General features: G+C 35.2%; 1 protein-coding gene across 6 annotated transcripts in view; it reads left to right on the top strand.

Annotated features, from left to right (window-relative positions):
- The window catches only part of DMD (dystrophin), a 2,476,968-nt gene that overhangs the window by 1,072,923 nt on the left and 1,387,515 nt on the right, over positions 1-16,530 (top strand). For all 6 annotated transcript variants that reach the window (XM_059910880.1, XM_059910875.1, XM_059910877.1 and 3 more), the window contains one exon: positions 8,298-8,385. In XM_059910880.1, coding sequence (XP_059766863.1) covers positions 8,298-8,385 — 88 coding nt within the window. The remainder of the gene's footprint in view (positions 1-8,297; positions 8,386-16,530) is intronic.

Below are 16,530 nucleotides of genomic sequence, written 5' to 3'. Positions count from 1 at the left end.
TTCAGTCTTGGAAGATTATACCTTTCTAAGAATGTGTCCATTTCTTCCAGGTTGTCCATTTTATTGGCATGGAGTTGCTTGTAGTAGTCTCTTAGGATGCTTTGTATTTCTGTGGTGTCTGTTGTAACTTCTCCTTTTTCATTTCTGATTTTATTGATTTGAGTCCTCTCCCTCTTTTTCTTGATGAGTCTGGCTAATGGCTTATCAATTTTGTTTATCTTCTCAAAGAACCAGCTTTTAGTTTTATTGATCTTTGCTATTGTTTTCTTTGTTTCTATTTCATTTATTTCTGCTCTGATCTTTGATTTCTTTCCTTCTGCTAACTTTGGGTTTTGTTTGTTCTTCTTTCTCTAGTTTCTTTAGGTGTAAGGTTAGATTTTTTATTTGAGATTTTTCTTGTTTCTTTAGGTAGGCTTGTATAGCTATAAACTTCCCTCTTAGAACTGCTTTTGCTGCATCCCATAGGTTTTGGGTTCTCATGTTTTCATTGTCATTTGTCTCTAGGTATTTTTTGATTTCCTGTTTGATTTCTTCAGTGATCTCTTGGTTATTTAGTAACGTATTGTTTAGCCTCCATGTGTTTGTGTTTTTTATGTTTTTTCCCCTGTAATTCATTTCTAATCTCATAGCGTTGTGGTCAGAAAAGATGCTTGATATGATTTCAGTTTTCTTAAATTTACTGAGGCTTGATTTGTGACCCAAGATGTGATCCATCCTGGAGAATGTTCCGTGCGCAGTTGAGAAGGAAATGTAATCTGCTATTTTTGGATGGAATGTCCTATAAATATCAATTAAATCTATCTGGTCTATTGTGTCATTTAAAGCTTCTGTTTCCTTATTTATTTTCATTTTGGATGATCTGTCCATTGGTGTAAGTGAGGTGTTACATTCCCCCACTATTATTGTGTTACTGTCGATTTCCTCTTTTATAGCTGTTAGCAGTTGCCTTATGTATTGAGGTGCTCCTATGTTGGGTGCATATATATTTATAATTGTTATATCTTCTTCTTGGATTGATCCCTTGATCATTATGTAGTGTCCCTCTTTGTCTGTTGTAACATTCTTTATTTTAAAGTCTATTTTATCTGATATGAGTATAGCTACTCCAGCTTTCTTTTGATTTCCATTTGCATGGAATATCTTTTTCCATCCTCTCACTTTCAGTCTGTATGTGTCCCTAGGTCTGCAGTGGGTCTCTTGTAGACAGCATATATATTGGTCTTGTATTTGTATCCATTCAGCCAGCCTGTGTCTTTTGGTTGGAGCATTTAATGCATTCACGTTTAAGGTAATTATCGATATGTATGTTCCTATGACCATTTTCTTAATTGTTTTGGGTTTGTTTTTGTAGGTCCTTTTCTTCTCTTGTGTTTCCCACTTAGAGAAGTTCCTTTAGCATTTGTTGTAGAGCTGGTTTGGTGATGCTGAATTCTCTTAGCTTTTGCTTGTCTGTAAAGCTTTTGATTTCTCCATCGAATCTAAATGAGATCCTTGCCAGGTAGAGTAATCTTGGTTGTAGGGTCTTCCCTTTCATCACTTTAAGTATATCATGCCACTCCCTTCTGGCTTGTAGAGTTTCTGCTGAGAAATCAGCTGTTAACCTTATGGGAGTTCCCTTATATGTTATTTGTCATTTTTCCCTTGCTGCTTTCAATAATTTTTCTTTGTCTTTAATTTTTGTCAATTTGATTACTATGTGTCTCGGCGTGTTTCTCCTTGGGTTTATCCTGTATGGGACTCTCTGTGCTTCCTGGACTTGGGTGGATATTTCCTTTCCCATGTTAGGGAAGTTTTCGACTATAATCTCTTCAAATATTTTCTCTGATCCTTTCTCTCTCTCTTCTCCTTCTGGGACCCCTATAATGCAAATGTTGCGTTTCATGTTGTCCCAGAGGTCTCTTAGGCTGTCTTCATTTCTTTTCATTCTTTTTTCTTTAGTCTGTTTTGCAGCAGTGAATTCCACCATTCTGTCTTCCAGGTCACTTATCCGTTCTTCTGCCTCAGTTATTCTGCTATTGATTCCTTCTAGTGTAGTTTTCATTTCAGTTATTGTATTGGTCATCTCTGTTTGTTCTTTAATTCTTATAGGTCTTTGTTACACATTTCTTGCATCTTCTCGATCTTTGCCTCCATTCTTATTCCGAGGTCCTGGATCATCTTCACTATCATTATTCTGAATTCTTTTTCTGGAAGGTTGCCTATCTCCACTTCATTTAGTTGTTTTTCTGGGGTTTTTTCTTGTTCCTTCATCTGGTATATAGCCCTCTGCTTTTTCATCCTGTCTGTTTTTCTGTAAATGTGGTTTTTGTTCCACAGGCTGCGGGATTGTAGTTTTTCTTGCTTCTGCTGTCTGCCCTCTGGTGGTTGAGGCTATCTAAGAGGCTTGATGGGAGGCTCTGGTGGTGGGTAGAGCTGACTGTTGCTGTGGTGGTCAGAGCTCCGTAAAACTTTAATCCACTTGACTGTTGATGGGCGGGGCTGGGTTCCCTCCCTGTTGGTTGTTTTGCCTGAAGCAACCCAACACTGGAGCCTACCTGGGCTCTTTGGTGTGGCTAATTGCAGACTCTGGGAGGGCTCACGCCAAGGAGTACTTCCCAGAACCTCCGCTGCCAGTGTCCTTTTCCCACGGTGAAACAGAGCCACCCCCCACCTCTGCAGGAGACCCTCCAACACTAGCAGGTAGGTCTGGTTCAGTCTCCCCCAGGGTCACTGCTCCTTCCCCCGGGTCCCGATGCACACACTATTCCGTGTGCGCCCTCCAAGAGTGGGGTCTCTGTTTCGCCCAGTCGTGTCGAAGTCCTGCAGTCAATTCCCACTAGGCTTCAAAGTCTGATTCTCTGTGAATTCCTCCTCCCATTGCCGGACCCCCAGGTTTGGAAGCCTGACGTGGGGCTCAGAACCTTCACTCCAGTGGGTGGACTTCTGTGGTATAAGTGTTCACCAGTCTGTGAGTCACCCACCCTGCATTTATGGGATTTGATTTTACTCTGATTGTGCCCCTGCTACCGTCTCACTGTGGCTTCTCCTCTGTCCTTGGACGTGGGGTATCCTCCTTGGTCAAGTCCAGTGTCTTCCTCTCGATGATTGTCCAGCAGCCAGTTGTGATTCTGGTGTTCTTGCAAGAGGGAGTGAGAGCACGTCCTTCTACTCCGCCATCTTGGTTAATCTCTCCTACACCAGGCCGAAATCAAGGTGTCATCCAGGGCTGCAGTCTCATCTGGGCTCTAGGTCCTCTTCTAAGCTCACTGGTTATTGGCAAAATTCAGCTCCTTGTAACCGCAGAACCGAAGCCTCAACTACTAGAGTCCATGTGGCCTTCTCTACAATGTGGCAGTTTGCTTCTTCATGATAAACAGGAGAATCTCTCTCGAGACTGTAGTATTGTATATGGAGGCATGATGCTATGATAGACCTCACTTTATTATGCATCTACTATGTACCAGACACTATTCTAGGCACTGCAGACAGCATGAAGAAGGAAATGCAAAAGGATATGTGACCTTATACAGTTTATATTCCTGTGGGCAAGATGGAAATTAAGCAGATTAATATGTAAAACATATAGAATGTTAGTGATAAATGCCAAAGATGAAAATGAAGGGGGAATGAGAGCTAAGGGGTGTGTGTGTGTGTGTGTGTGTGTGCGCGCGCGTAGATAGAGTGGCAGTAGAAGGCCTCACTGAGAAAGTGCCATTTAAGTAAAGATCTAATGAGGAATTTACAAATACCCGAGGTAGGAGCATTTTAAGGCAGAGAGAAGAATAAATGCATAGCCCGAGGAGGTAGGAGTGTGCCTAGAGTGTCAGAGAAAAACAAAGAGTGTGTCTGGGGCTGAAATATCAAGGTGTTTAGTAGCAGAAGAGGTCAGAGAGGCTAAGGAGATTAAGGTCAGGTGAAGCCATGGTTAGGCTTTGAGCTTTTACTCAGAGTGAGAAGGGAAGCTTTTGGAGAGTTGAGCTGGCTTTCCCTGTCAGCTGTGTTGAGAATGTATCATTAGGGAGCAAAGACAGGAACAGGGATACCATTTAATAGGCTATTTTGAAACATCTAGACTCATGAGAGATGATGGGGGTCTTTTGACTAGTGTGGTAGTAGTGAGCACAGTTATAACATTGCTTTCTGGATGTCTTTTGAGGTAAGAGCCCATAGGATTTTCTGATGGATTGCCTGTGGGGTTTGAGATAAAGAGTCAAGAAGGATTCGAAGTTGTTGGCCTGAACAAATGGAAATATAGATCAAGGCCTAGGACACACTATATTTAGAGGTCGGGGAGATGAGGAGGAACCAGCATGGGAGACTGAGTAAAGGCAGTCTTTGAGGTCAGAGGAAGTATGTGTTTGTAGTCTAGGAAGCCAAATCAATATTCCCAAGAAGAGGAATCCTCTGAATCAAATTATGGTGATAAATAAGCTGAGGACTGAGAATCAGCCATTGACACTTTCTGAGTGTCAAACAGCAGGTAAGCAGTGGGGACAGAATTCGAACCACCTGAGAACAGAGTGACTCCAAAACTTTTCATTACCTTCTTTCCTGTCTCCTTGCTACCCTAAATTTTCTCATTTGTAATCAACTATCTATAGGTGTGTCTGAAATGAAATTTTCTGGGCTCTTCACTGTCTTGTTCATACTCCTCAAGGCACATTTATGCCAGTTTTTTCTCTTAATTTTCCAATATTCCTCTTTAAAATGTTGTTGCTTATCAGAACCCAGGTATCATCTAAACATTGACAAATATGCAGAGGCTACTAACTGCTTCTTTCTCAGACCTGTATCTCTATTTATGCAGCAGTTACTCAGTTTGCAAGTAGTATACATCGGCAATGGGGTACAGTAATTGAGTTGTACACAGTTGCCAATGAGCCTATAGACTGTCAGTGTCCACACCAAGTGACCAGGCATTCCTTCTGGTACCTTGGTGCCCATGCTGCATTAATGGGTAAATATTTTGAATGCCATCCCTGACTACATCCAAACTATCAGGTTACTTTTACTGTGAGTTGGAATAAGATATGTTCAAATCTGTTTGATTCATCTTCATTGAAATACCCCTAGAAGCAGCAGAGTATGTTTGAAAGAGAGCTTAACTTGTAACTAGATCATCAGGGTTCTAATATTGGTCTAAAGCTTTCTACTTCTATGATTCTTTTTTTGGCCACGCCATGTGGCTTGCGGGATCTTAGTTCCCCGACCAGGACCAGGGATTGAACGCATGCCCCCTGCAATGGAAGTGCAGTGTCTTAACCACTGGACCACCAGGAAATTGCCTCTACTTCTGTGATCTTGGATATATGACTTAATCTTATGGGCGCTCAATTTTCTCTTGTGTAAAATAGGATAAAATAATGCTGATTCTATCTCACAGAATTATTATGAAATACATATGAAATCATGTAATACACAGTAATTTGGTACACAGTATAAGGCATTCCATTTTTATCATGGTTATGTCAGTGTTTTCAAATCTTTCACAAACCTCTCTGTGCCTCTCTTTCCTCCTCTGTCAAATTGGGAGAATAATAGTACCTACTCCAGAGATTACTGTTTTGCTGTGGTGATGATGGTGGTTATTGTTGTTATATAAATTAGAATAATTGGAATAATGTGGCTAACCAAACAAGGTATTTAAGCTCAAATATTACCCCTGAGATATTCAATTATGTTTGTTTCTCTGTTAGTAATACTAATTGATTATTCCATTAGATGCTTAGAATAAAGAGATTATGATCATGACATTAAGGAGGCCATTGATAATTTCTTTTCATCATTTATAAAGACAAGATGGTGTTCTGATTCTACTCTTCATATAATTTCATGTAAAAAAAAAACAAAACAAAACTCAATGTAGATAAAATAGAAGCCACTCTGTTAGAAAAGGATAATTCAAAACTGTTTAACTCAAAGAACACCAGTTTGTTCTCATTGTTCTTGTTGTCATTTTGTTGTAGTACAAGTATTTTTCTTATTTTCTCTTTTTTTTGAGCGAATGTAGTTAAAATTTGAGATGCCCCACATCCCGCTGTAGCTCTTGGTAGTTGTGAATATTTGAATATTATATATTTACTTAAAATGTGCTTATTTTTCTCTTCTAAATGCTCGGAGTCCTTTGCAAATAGCATTTACCTTTTAATGGAGAACAAATTTAAAGTATTGGGAAACGTGTGCCAATTAGATGCTAAGGACAGAGAATTTAGAAGACCAAAGTTGAGAATTAAGAATATGTGAATTTTGGAGCTTCGTCTAGGTTCTTACCTTTAACAGTATATTGTGGCTACTTTATTTTCATGGACTTTTCAGTTCAAGTAGCAAGCTAGAACTTTCTATGGTTCTGTACATGCTTGTGTAAACAATTCAGTAATGTCTTTGTGAAACTGACTTTCAAGATAACCCAGAAGTTTCACCTGCTAATTGATACGGCATCCCGGGAGCATATAATCCCCAAGCACCCAAGTCTGTGTACTTAGAAATTTTCAAGTAGAATCCAAGATAGTAAAATGTTTCTATTACCTTTGGAGTTTCGCTACTGATGAGATGAAACTGAGTTTTCATTTGCTGCCCTTGATGGCATAATTTAAAATGTATATATTCCAGCTAGTCTATAAATACTTTTAAAAAAAGACTGTCCTTTTATAGTGTTTCATTTCATTTATTATGCTAAATTTTAATTTGTTTTCTTGTATATTACAGTTTTTCCTGATTGGGTGTATTCTGTTGTCTATAGGCTCTTTTAGCATTTTGCACTCTTTGACCTTAAATCCAGTAATTCTAGTTCATGGAACTCTTTTTAAAATAAATTTAAAGAGCTCTCTATTCACTTGTGACTACTTCTTTAAATTGGAGAATCTTTTTAAATATTTAAAAATATATGGATTATTTTATGAGCATTCCCAGCATTTGGTGTGCTCGGGGAATAGTCCAGTCAAGATGATTACTTACTTCTCTGACAGTGTTTTTGATGTTGCCATATTGTATATATCTATATTTATGTCTACATATCTTATCTGTCTGTCTTTAACTATTTGCTTTCAGAGGGAAGACACTAGATCTGCACTGTGCAATTACAATTGACACTTGACACATTGTAGCTTTTAAAATTTAAGTTAAATTAGATTAAATTAAATTAAAAATTAATATCCCCAGTCATACTTGCCATGTTTCGAGCACTCAGTACCCACGCGTGGCTAGTGGGATGTATTGGACAGTGCAGATACAGAATATGTCCATCCTTGCAGAAAGTTCTACTGAACAGTGCTCCACAGAGTGTGCATGTATCAATTATATGCCTCCCACCTGTACTCCAATATTAAACTTTGGAATATTTGTTTAAATGCCTATAGATCTAAAAGTTTTAAGAAACAGTCTGATGTAGAATAACCTCCTGCCACAAACTCAAGTGAAATCTTTGTATAATACCACTATTAAATCACAGAAATATTGTTCTCACTATATGTTAAATACACTATAGCTTGCTTTTTCTGCAGGTTGTTAGGTTCAGGACATATAACATATTGTTATAGCCACAGGTTTTAATGACTATAGTAATATAGTACTACTGCATCATAGCTTAAAGTTTTGTCTCTGTAGAGACATTATTAGCTAAACTCAGCAGTATCAAATGCTACATTTTGTTAAGTAATTGTGTTTTTGTTGTTCAAAAGTTAACTCTGGTTAGGAGAAATGAACAAAGGAATTTAGAAAGCTTTATGAAACTGAATCTAATTTTCCATGCAATGGGAGTACTTTGACAATTCTAGAGAGAGAAATTAACCCGCAGTCTTGTACTTAGATAAATATGGGGGGTTTTTTTTGGTAAATTATTTATGCTAGTATACTTTTTTCCTATTGTATATACTTACTGGATTTTCTGTTTGATTTTTAATAAAGACTATATACTTATGTTATTAGGAGCATTATCAGTGTTGTATTTTTAAAAGATAAATTCCATTTTACTTATCTGACATTTTATCATTTCATTGTTTGTTATGATTTGCCTTTGTTGGTTCTTTTTGGGGGGTCTAAACTTACAGTCTTAACTTGTAATGCCTCAGGAACTATGATGTAAAAAAAGTTAAGAGTAGACATCTTATTACAAAAAATAACAATTCAGTATGAAAATGGCTTGTGATTCATTGCCATTTTGATGCTTCTAGTGCCAAGAACTTGAGAAAAAATCTTTAGATTCACATGATAAGCTGACAGAGTGAAATATCTTAAGGCTTGAAAGGGCAAGTGGAAGTTATAATTACTGTGTAGTTTCACAATCCTTTTATTGAATACTCACCTTTGCTATCATGCTGCAGGCCATAGAGCGAGAAAAGGCCGAGAAGTTCAGAAAACTGCAAGATGCCAGCAGATCAGCTCAGGCCCTGGTGGAACAGATGCTGAATGGTAATTACACAGAGTTGATTTAGATAATCTTCTTAGGGATTTGATAAACACATAGGTTCATATTTATCAGCAAAATTATATCAGACAAGCCCTTCCTGAATGAAAATTTAAAGTGAGTTTGTGAGCTTTTATTATTCTTTCTTAATGCTAAGCAAATTATTAGAGGAAATTCCACTTTGAGTCCAATGGAAGAAAATGGCTTGTGGTAGAATATTGTATCAATCTGCTGCCGAGAAATCAGTTTTAGTGCAAATCCTGCTAGCATTTGTCCAAATGATTTAAGAAAACAAGATTTGCAGAAATAATTGGAAATGTAAGCAATCATATAATATACGTAAAGTGATTATAATCTGATTTAAAATAACTTTGCAATATGTTTTTTCCATACCTGTTTGCTAATAATATATTTATTTTCTATGTTGCTTTTCATTTTTAAACATGTTTAAAAGAAAATGTCTCCTCAGGGGAACTTTTTTTTTTTTTTAACTTCACCTACTTCTGAGTGAGGTAAAAGTACAAAGCTAGCAAAACATATTTTAAAATAATGAATTAAAATTAATTTTTGCTAACACTTGGTACCTCAAAAGCTGTCTGAACAAAATGTTATTGATGTCAATTGTAAACAAACTTCTTTTCAATTGTCATTGTTATACTATTATATTCATTTCTATAAGTGTAAGTAGGTGTAAGTAATTTATGAAAATCAGGGGTAATCCTATTTCTAAACAAGGTTTATTTTATTTTTCAAAGGATATGTTTACAAGAATATCATAAGCAAATGTAACAAATGTTTTTGTTATGCATGTGAGCTTTTTCCAGTACCTGCCTGCATTCTGGGGCATAAATTCTGTGTATGAATTATTTTTTGCCTTAATTGCCATGTTGGCATTAAAAAATTCAATGATCTTCCTAGGAAATCAATTCATTTTCTTCTTCTAATGAGCCCCATGACTGTATTTGGTTAAAAATAAAAACAAGCAAATATAACAGCTGATTGGGTTAACAAGTTAATGAATATATAGAAGATGCAATATACAAAAAAGGTTGTTTTTTAGATGCATGTTTGCTGGATGGTTTAACTGATGAGTTTGACAACAGCATATTCATGTTAAATAAAATTATATGATCTAAAAAAATATCCTTAAACTATTATATAATTTCCCCCTAGGAACTGCATTTATCACTTTTTCATTTTTATAAAGTGATGTAAAATCTATACTTTTAAATAATCTCTACTTTTTCAAATATCAAGTATACCTTAACTCAGATTATCTGACAGTAGCATACACTGAATTATTCAAAAAGAAGTTAAAATTTAGAAATGAAGGTAATGATTTTTTGTGATGAAATTACATACAGGGTTAAAATGATCATATGATTAGTGATAACATAATTTTCTAGACTATTGCCCTTATAGCTCTAAATTTTGGAAGCATGAAGAAAAATCAGGACATATACTAGGTCTCTAATAAATATTAATTGACTGCTTAAATTCTGTTTAGCAAAGCAAAATTAAGGCAGTAATTGAGATAATGACATTGGTAATTTTGGTCAGAAGATAATAATACTTCTGAAGGAAAATTCTAATTTCTGTAGAAAGCAAAGCACAGTAAGGGGTAGGGGTGCGATTTGAGACATTCCTCATTGGTTGACTATATTGATCAAATTTTACGCTTCTCATTTGTTATGCTAATAAAGATTTGGTCTAAGTGATATGTGATTAGGTTCAAAATTGGGCTATAACTAGAGCATAGATACTTCTGCTCTGCTCCATTTAATCAAACAATTTACATAATTACTAAAAAGTAGACTCCAAGATTCGAACTTATATTTTGTTCCTTTTTGTTTTGTCTTTCACAGAAGAAATTGCATAGTATTTACTTTATGTGATTGTTTGTGCAAATTGTGAGTTAAGCCAGGTGCACAATATGTGCCTGGAGTACCTCTCCAGGTATATTTAAGAGGGCCCCCCCTAACCCTATGTTACAATTGCTCCACCAACATAGAGCCAAAAACTAGAGTTTACTGATGTGGTTCATGAAGTTGAAAGACAAATTGAGGTTTCTCTAAACCAGATTTCCCAACAGTTATCTCAGTAAAGCTCTTAAATTTACAAGTTCAGAATTTCCTTTCTCAAGTGTGGCTATGGAGTTGTAATAAAACTCATAACCATATAAAACACACACATTCTTGTTCTTTTGTTTATAGAAAGGAAAATGATAGCTGAATCATGATACTTCATTTATGACCTCATATAAATGTCTATTCATTTAACCACATGTCTTATCCTTAGAAATTAAGATAAAGGCAGATCATTCTTGTACGATGTTATAATGTTACGCAAGTAATATAAATATATATACATTCTATGTATGTTTTCCCATGATAACAACTTTTAACATATATTCATAATTTAAAAGTATGTATGGAGATTAGCATAAATATAGCTATTATATTTTAAAGAAAGCATTTCATAAACTATGTTTTATATATGTGTATACACACACACACACACACACACACACACACACACAAACACACACACAGGAAACTGAATTTTCTACTTAGAATAATTTGCCATAAGATTAGAGCATGTTTTAAAGTATCTAGAATGATTTTGGAACTCTTAATTTTTCCTTCAGAATGAAACTCTAAGACATGCAAAAAAATTCCTCACTGCTTATATTTTACATCAGTTTTGACCACAAATGGTATATCAAACATATTTTCAAATCACTTTTGGCCATTTTTAAATAGCTACTGAAAGCATAAATTTTTAGCACCACTTAAGAAATGCAAAAAACAAAATCTGTTAGTCCTGAAGGCATTTCTTGAATGAATTTAAGAAATGTGCTGAGAAACAGGGAGTAGGGTAGGGTCTTAAAATGGTTAAAAATGCAGAGATTACCATGTTGCCAATGTAGAAGAAATGGCTTTCATTCGATGTTGCAAAGTTGTGTTAAAAATCAATTGCATGTCCTGAAAACACTGTTTCTCGTAGCCCGTTTAGTTTTGCACGGTTACATAGAAGTTATGATCAATTAGAAGATAATTTTTGTTTTGGCTGCATTTTATCAAACGCAAAGTGTTATATGAAGAATATTAAAATACAGTTAATATTAAATATACTGTAAGCTTTAGTATCAACTGTGTTGTGAATTTTGCAGTAGAATGATTTATATTTGAATAATATGCAGAGATATTCAGTAAGAGATTCTTATTAATTCATTTGGAACCTTTTTTAAATCAAAAAAGAGATTGCGTAAATTATTTGCATACATTAAAGCTATACATGAACATTTTCCTTATAGGTGTCCCAGTTCTTTTAGAAGAATGTAAAGGATCTTCATGATCATAATAGACTAAATTGGGAGGCTACAGTGCTACTAACAGAGAGTGTTATCTAAAAAAATGTATTTCTGGGACTTTGACATGGAATTTTGGTATAATTTTGACTGATTTATCTCTTTAACTGTTTTTTTTAACTAACATTAGTTTAATTTGTTGCTCCTATATCAAAATCAATTGATTGGATAAGTATGGGGAATAGTGTGATAAAGTGTTGGATGGTGGAGAGGTCCTCCTCTTACTGGAGAAATTTTTCACAGATAGAATCTTTATGAAGTTTGTTGTCAATATATAAGATTAGTATCACAGCCTTAGTCTCAACAAATTATTCACATCCTAGAACTTTAATGAGAGTAAATGAGAGACTAGATAGGGTACCTAGTGATCTACTTATGTTTCCAGTAGCTGTGTTATACTGAGAAGGAGAATTTCCAAAATTTTATTTATTTAGATTTAAAAAAATATACAATATAACCTTCTTTAAGATTTATTTTTATATTTAAACACAAAATGACATAAAATAATTAAAACTTTAGAGAATTTTAGCAACTAAATATGGTAAAGAATCTTGCTACTATATCAGTAGTATTGATTATTAATTAATCCGGATTCCTAAGATTTTATTTTATTTTTTTAACTGATCTGCATACTTTAGAGCAAAAGATTTTCATCGTTTGAGTGAGATTATGGGACTTCAGGACAATCTAGAACATTTTTATACCTAAAAATGTGCTTACTTGTTTTTATCTATTTACAATTAGACTTCATTTTTAATTCTTTTTGTAAAATAATGTTCTTGATTCAAATATATAGTCTCCTTATCAGTCAGATATAACAAAAAAAACCTGGTTTCGATAAATTGTTTTCCTTTATTAATATTGAAATTACCAAAAATGTTATATCAAAACATTAATTTGATGTGTCCAAGATGGCAGACAAGTCGACTTTTTCCACTAGACCTTGAGCCTCAGTATATGCTCACATCAGCAAGCTAAATAACACACCCACATGTGCCATGACAGTTCCAAAACCATAAGGATCAAAAAATTGGGCGGTGGCCCAATTCCTGGAAATCCCCGCCCCTTCCTAAAATAGCTAGAATACTCCTCCCACTCATTAGGCTATGAAATTACCCACCCCTCTAAAAACTGACAACCCCATACCCTGGTGCGTTTCTCACCATCTGAAATGGCCCACACTCTGTCTGTGGAGGGTGTTTCTCTCTAAATAAATCCACTTCTTACCTATCACAAACAAACAAACAAACATTCATTTGAAAAGATGTAAGCATAGCTCAGTTTCCCCTTTCTTAAGCTATAAAATGGTTTCACCACAATTTCCAGAGGAGATACTATAATTATCTAATAGGGTTCGTGATGTTTTCTACATTAAATTGTGCTTCACTTTGAATTTCTAATTGTAGTTTTCTGTGTGTTAATTAGAGCCTGAAGACAATCACATTAAGAAAATATTTAAATAATAGTAGTAATTATTAGTATATCAGACTAAAAGAACATTTCAGAACCATCATCCGATGAGTGTTACAGTGTTTAAGGTGATACCTAATAGTAAATCTGCTAAGGATCGTAATTAAATAGCACAGACTGATAACACAGACTAGGGCTCCTTTTATCTATAATATTAAGTATGGAACTGTAACTTAGTATTTTGGTTTATAGTTCATTAAGTACTTTACATGAATGATGTTATTTGAATTTCGACAGAAGTTTGTCAGATGGATAAGGGCAGGGATTGGGGTCAGTTTGGCTCACCTCAGAGGCAAACCTCTCATTATCTTTTCACATCATTGTGAAGGATCTTCAGTGGCAATAACTATTCTAATTGTGTATTTTAATGGGAAGAGATTTTGTAGCTGCTCTGTACATCATTGGGGCATGGAAATGGTACTATTTGCAGCGGTTCATCCTCTCCACCATGAATGAGTAGCTTTCCATGGTTGTACCCATTTCCTCTTCTCCTACTTTTTCCTGAGTTCTGGGCAGTTTGATTTATGTTTCCTGTTTTTGCACGTGACACTTGAGATAATGGTCTACACAGAGTTCACACTCAATAAATGTTGTTAATTGACAGACACATTTTTCTTCGTTTAATCTCCAAAGGAAGAGACTCTGTGCCCGGTGTGTGTGTATGTGTGTGTGAAGGGAGGAAATTAAAGTGATCACTGTTGTTGTGGAAAATTAGTCACAAAAACAAATAGACATTTCTCCAAAGAAGATATACAGATTGCCAACAAACACATGAAAGAATGCTCAACATCATTAATCATTAGAGAAATGCAAATCAAAACTACAATGAGATACCATCTCACACCAGTCAGAATGGCCATCATCAAAAAATCTACAAACAATAAATGCTGGAGAGGGTGTGGAGAAAAGGGAACCCTCTTGCACTGTTGGTGGGAATGTAAATTGCTCCAGCCACTATGGAGAACAGTATGGAGGTTCCTTAAAAAACTAAAAATAGAACTACCATACGACCCAGCAATCCCGGTCCTGGGCATATACCCTGAGAAAACCATAATTCAAAAAGAGTCATGTACCAAAATGTTCACTGCAGCCCTATTTACAATAGCCAGGACATGGAAGCAACCTAAATGTCCATTGACAGATGATTGGATAAAGAAGATGTGGCACATATATACAATGGAATATTACTCAGCCATAAAAAGGAACGAAACTGAGTTATTTGTAGTGAGGTGGATGGACCTAGAGACTGTCATACAGAGTGAAATAAGTCAGAAAGAGAGAAACAAATACAGTATGCTAACACATATATATTGAATCTAAGGAAAAAAAAAAAAGGTCATGAAGAGCCTAGGAGCAAGACGGGAATAAAGACACAGACCTACTAGAGAATGGACTTGAGGATATGGGGAGGGGGAAGGGTAAGCTGTGACAAAGTGAGAGAGTGGCATGGACATATATACACTACCAAACGTAAAATAGCTAGTGGGAAGCAGCCGCATAGCACAGGGAGATCAGCTCCGTGCTTTGTGACCACCTAGAGTGGTGGGATAGGGAGGGTGGGAGGGAGGGAGACGCAAGAGGGAAGAGATATGGGGATATATGTATATGTATAACTGATTCACTTTGTTATAAAGCAGAAACTAACACACCATTGTAAAGCAATTATACTCTAATAAAGATGTTAATAAAAACCGCAAATATGAGTAGGGATCTGACTTTTTGCTCTTATAATTCAATACTGTTTAGAAAGAGAATAAATGAAAAAAGTTATATTCATAAATTTATGTATTCTTATTAGGGATATGAATTTTATGTCAACCTATTAATTTTTAAAAGCTATTTTTAAAATAAGATGATGTGACAGTTGTGTAAAAGTTAGTGTCGCCAGAAAAACCTCTAGAATTAGCCTATAATACTCAGACCTCATTTTCATAGACTCTAATTAAATTTCTTTCACATTTTAGGCTGTTATATTGAATGCGAAATGTATTTGCAATGGCCGTCATTTAATATGCAACAAAAACAGGGGACTGTTTATTAGCAACTTTATTTTAAGTTTTCATTCCAAATATTCTTCTAATTCAAGAGCTCTGAAAACACAGGTTTTTTGCATTATTCTACCCTGACTTTATGGCTAATGATGAATATACTTGATGAGGAATACTTCACTTTAAGTGGCAGTTTTGAAGTACTTCCATGGAAGGTGGTGCACAATTAAAATTATTCTGACAGTCTGTTATGCACTGTACACAAGTAATAAAATTAATGGATGCACTTCAAGTAATGAGCCATTTCCTCTGGGTGCAATATATTTATTCATAGACTATTTCAGGGGTTGTTTAGAATATGAGATGTGAATGGATTATGATCCATTATCTCTGAGATTCTAATGTGCTGCTACAAAATGGTTTCCATAAGTATTGTTCATAATGCCTGGTGAGTTAGTGTTTGTATTCTTAAGTAGCTAACAAAAAATTAGAAAAACAGATGCTCAAATGATTGATACTTAAAACTTTGCAGATATTTACACTTACAAACTGTCATGAAACTTAAAATTTTCAGTTAAGAGGCATAATTCTATGAAATACACATAAAAGAATTATATATAATAATAAAATTATTCATAGTATTTGCTGGGGAAACACTTAGTACCTTTATTCTGCAAAAGTGTTAAGGGACTTTCTCATAATCTCATTACTAGTACTGGATAATAGATGGCCAGTTAATTGATGAAGTTGAAGTAATGGCATTTCTAATTTTAGTTTGAGAGACACACATTAAGTAATGTGACATGTGACAGTGCTGTTGATCCCTCCCCCAAGTATTTTAAAGCAGACTTGAAGCAAGAGAGACTGCATGCGTCTTGTGTTTGGCTTTTCGTGTCTGTGGCTATTGCTCCCCTAATGTTTGTATTCGTATGAAGTAAGATATTGATTTGGTGTTGGGTGAGTTCACAAGTAAAGTGTATTTATTTCATACCTACTCTAAGCTGAGAATTCTATCAGATACTGTCAGTGGAGAGATTTTTCTTAGGGGGCTTTATAGTTTAGAAAGACAGGTTATACTGTAGTTGAGCAGGAAGCATGTTCATATATGAATTAATACAATATTTCCATACAAATCGTTAATAAATAAAATGTCTGATTTTCTGCAGTCAAAATCATATCTTCACCAGTGACATCTAGAAATTTCTGTTTTTAACTTTTAGCATGGCTATCCTGTGTAACTTTAATTTCAAATGATTACAGATTTATGACCAATTATTCCAAGATTCCCTAATAAACTCTTATGGATTCATTACTGATTGATA

The sequence above is a fragment of the Balaenoptera ricei genome, chromosome X, assembly GCF_028023285.1.
Source record: "Balaenoptera ricei isolate mBalRic1 chromosome X, mBalRic1.hap2, whole genome shotgun sequence".
NCBI classification, from domain to species: domain Eukaryota; kingdom Metazoa; phylum Chordata; class Mammalia; order Artiodactyla; family Balaenopteridae; genus Balaenoptera; species Balaenoptera ricei.
Note: the sequence above shows the minus strand (reverse complement) of the source record. Positions and strands in the feature narration are given on the sequence as shown.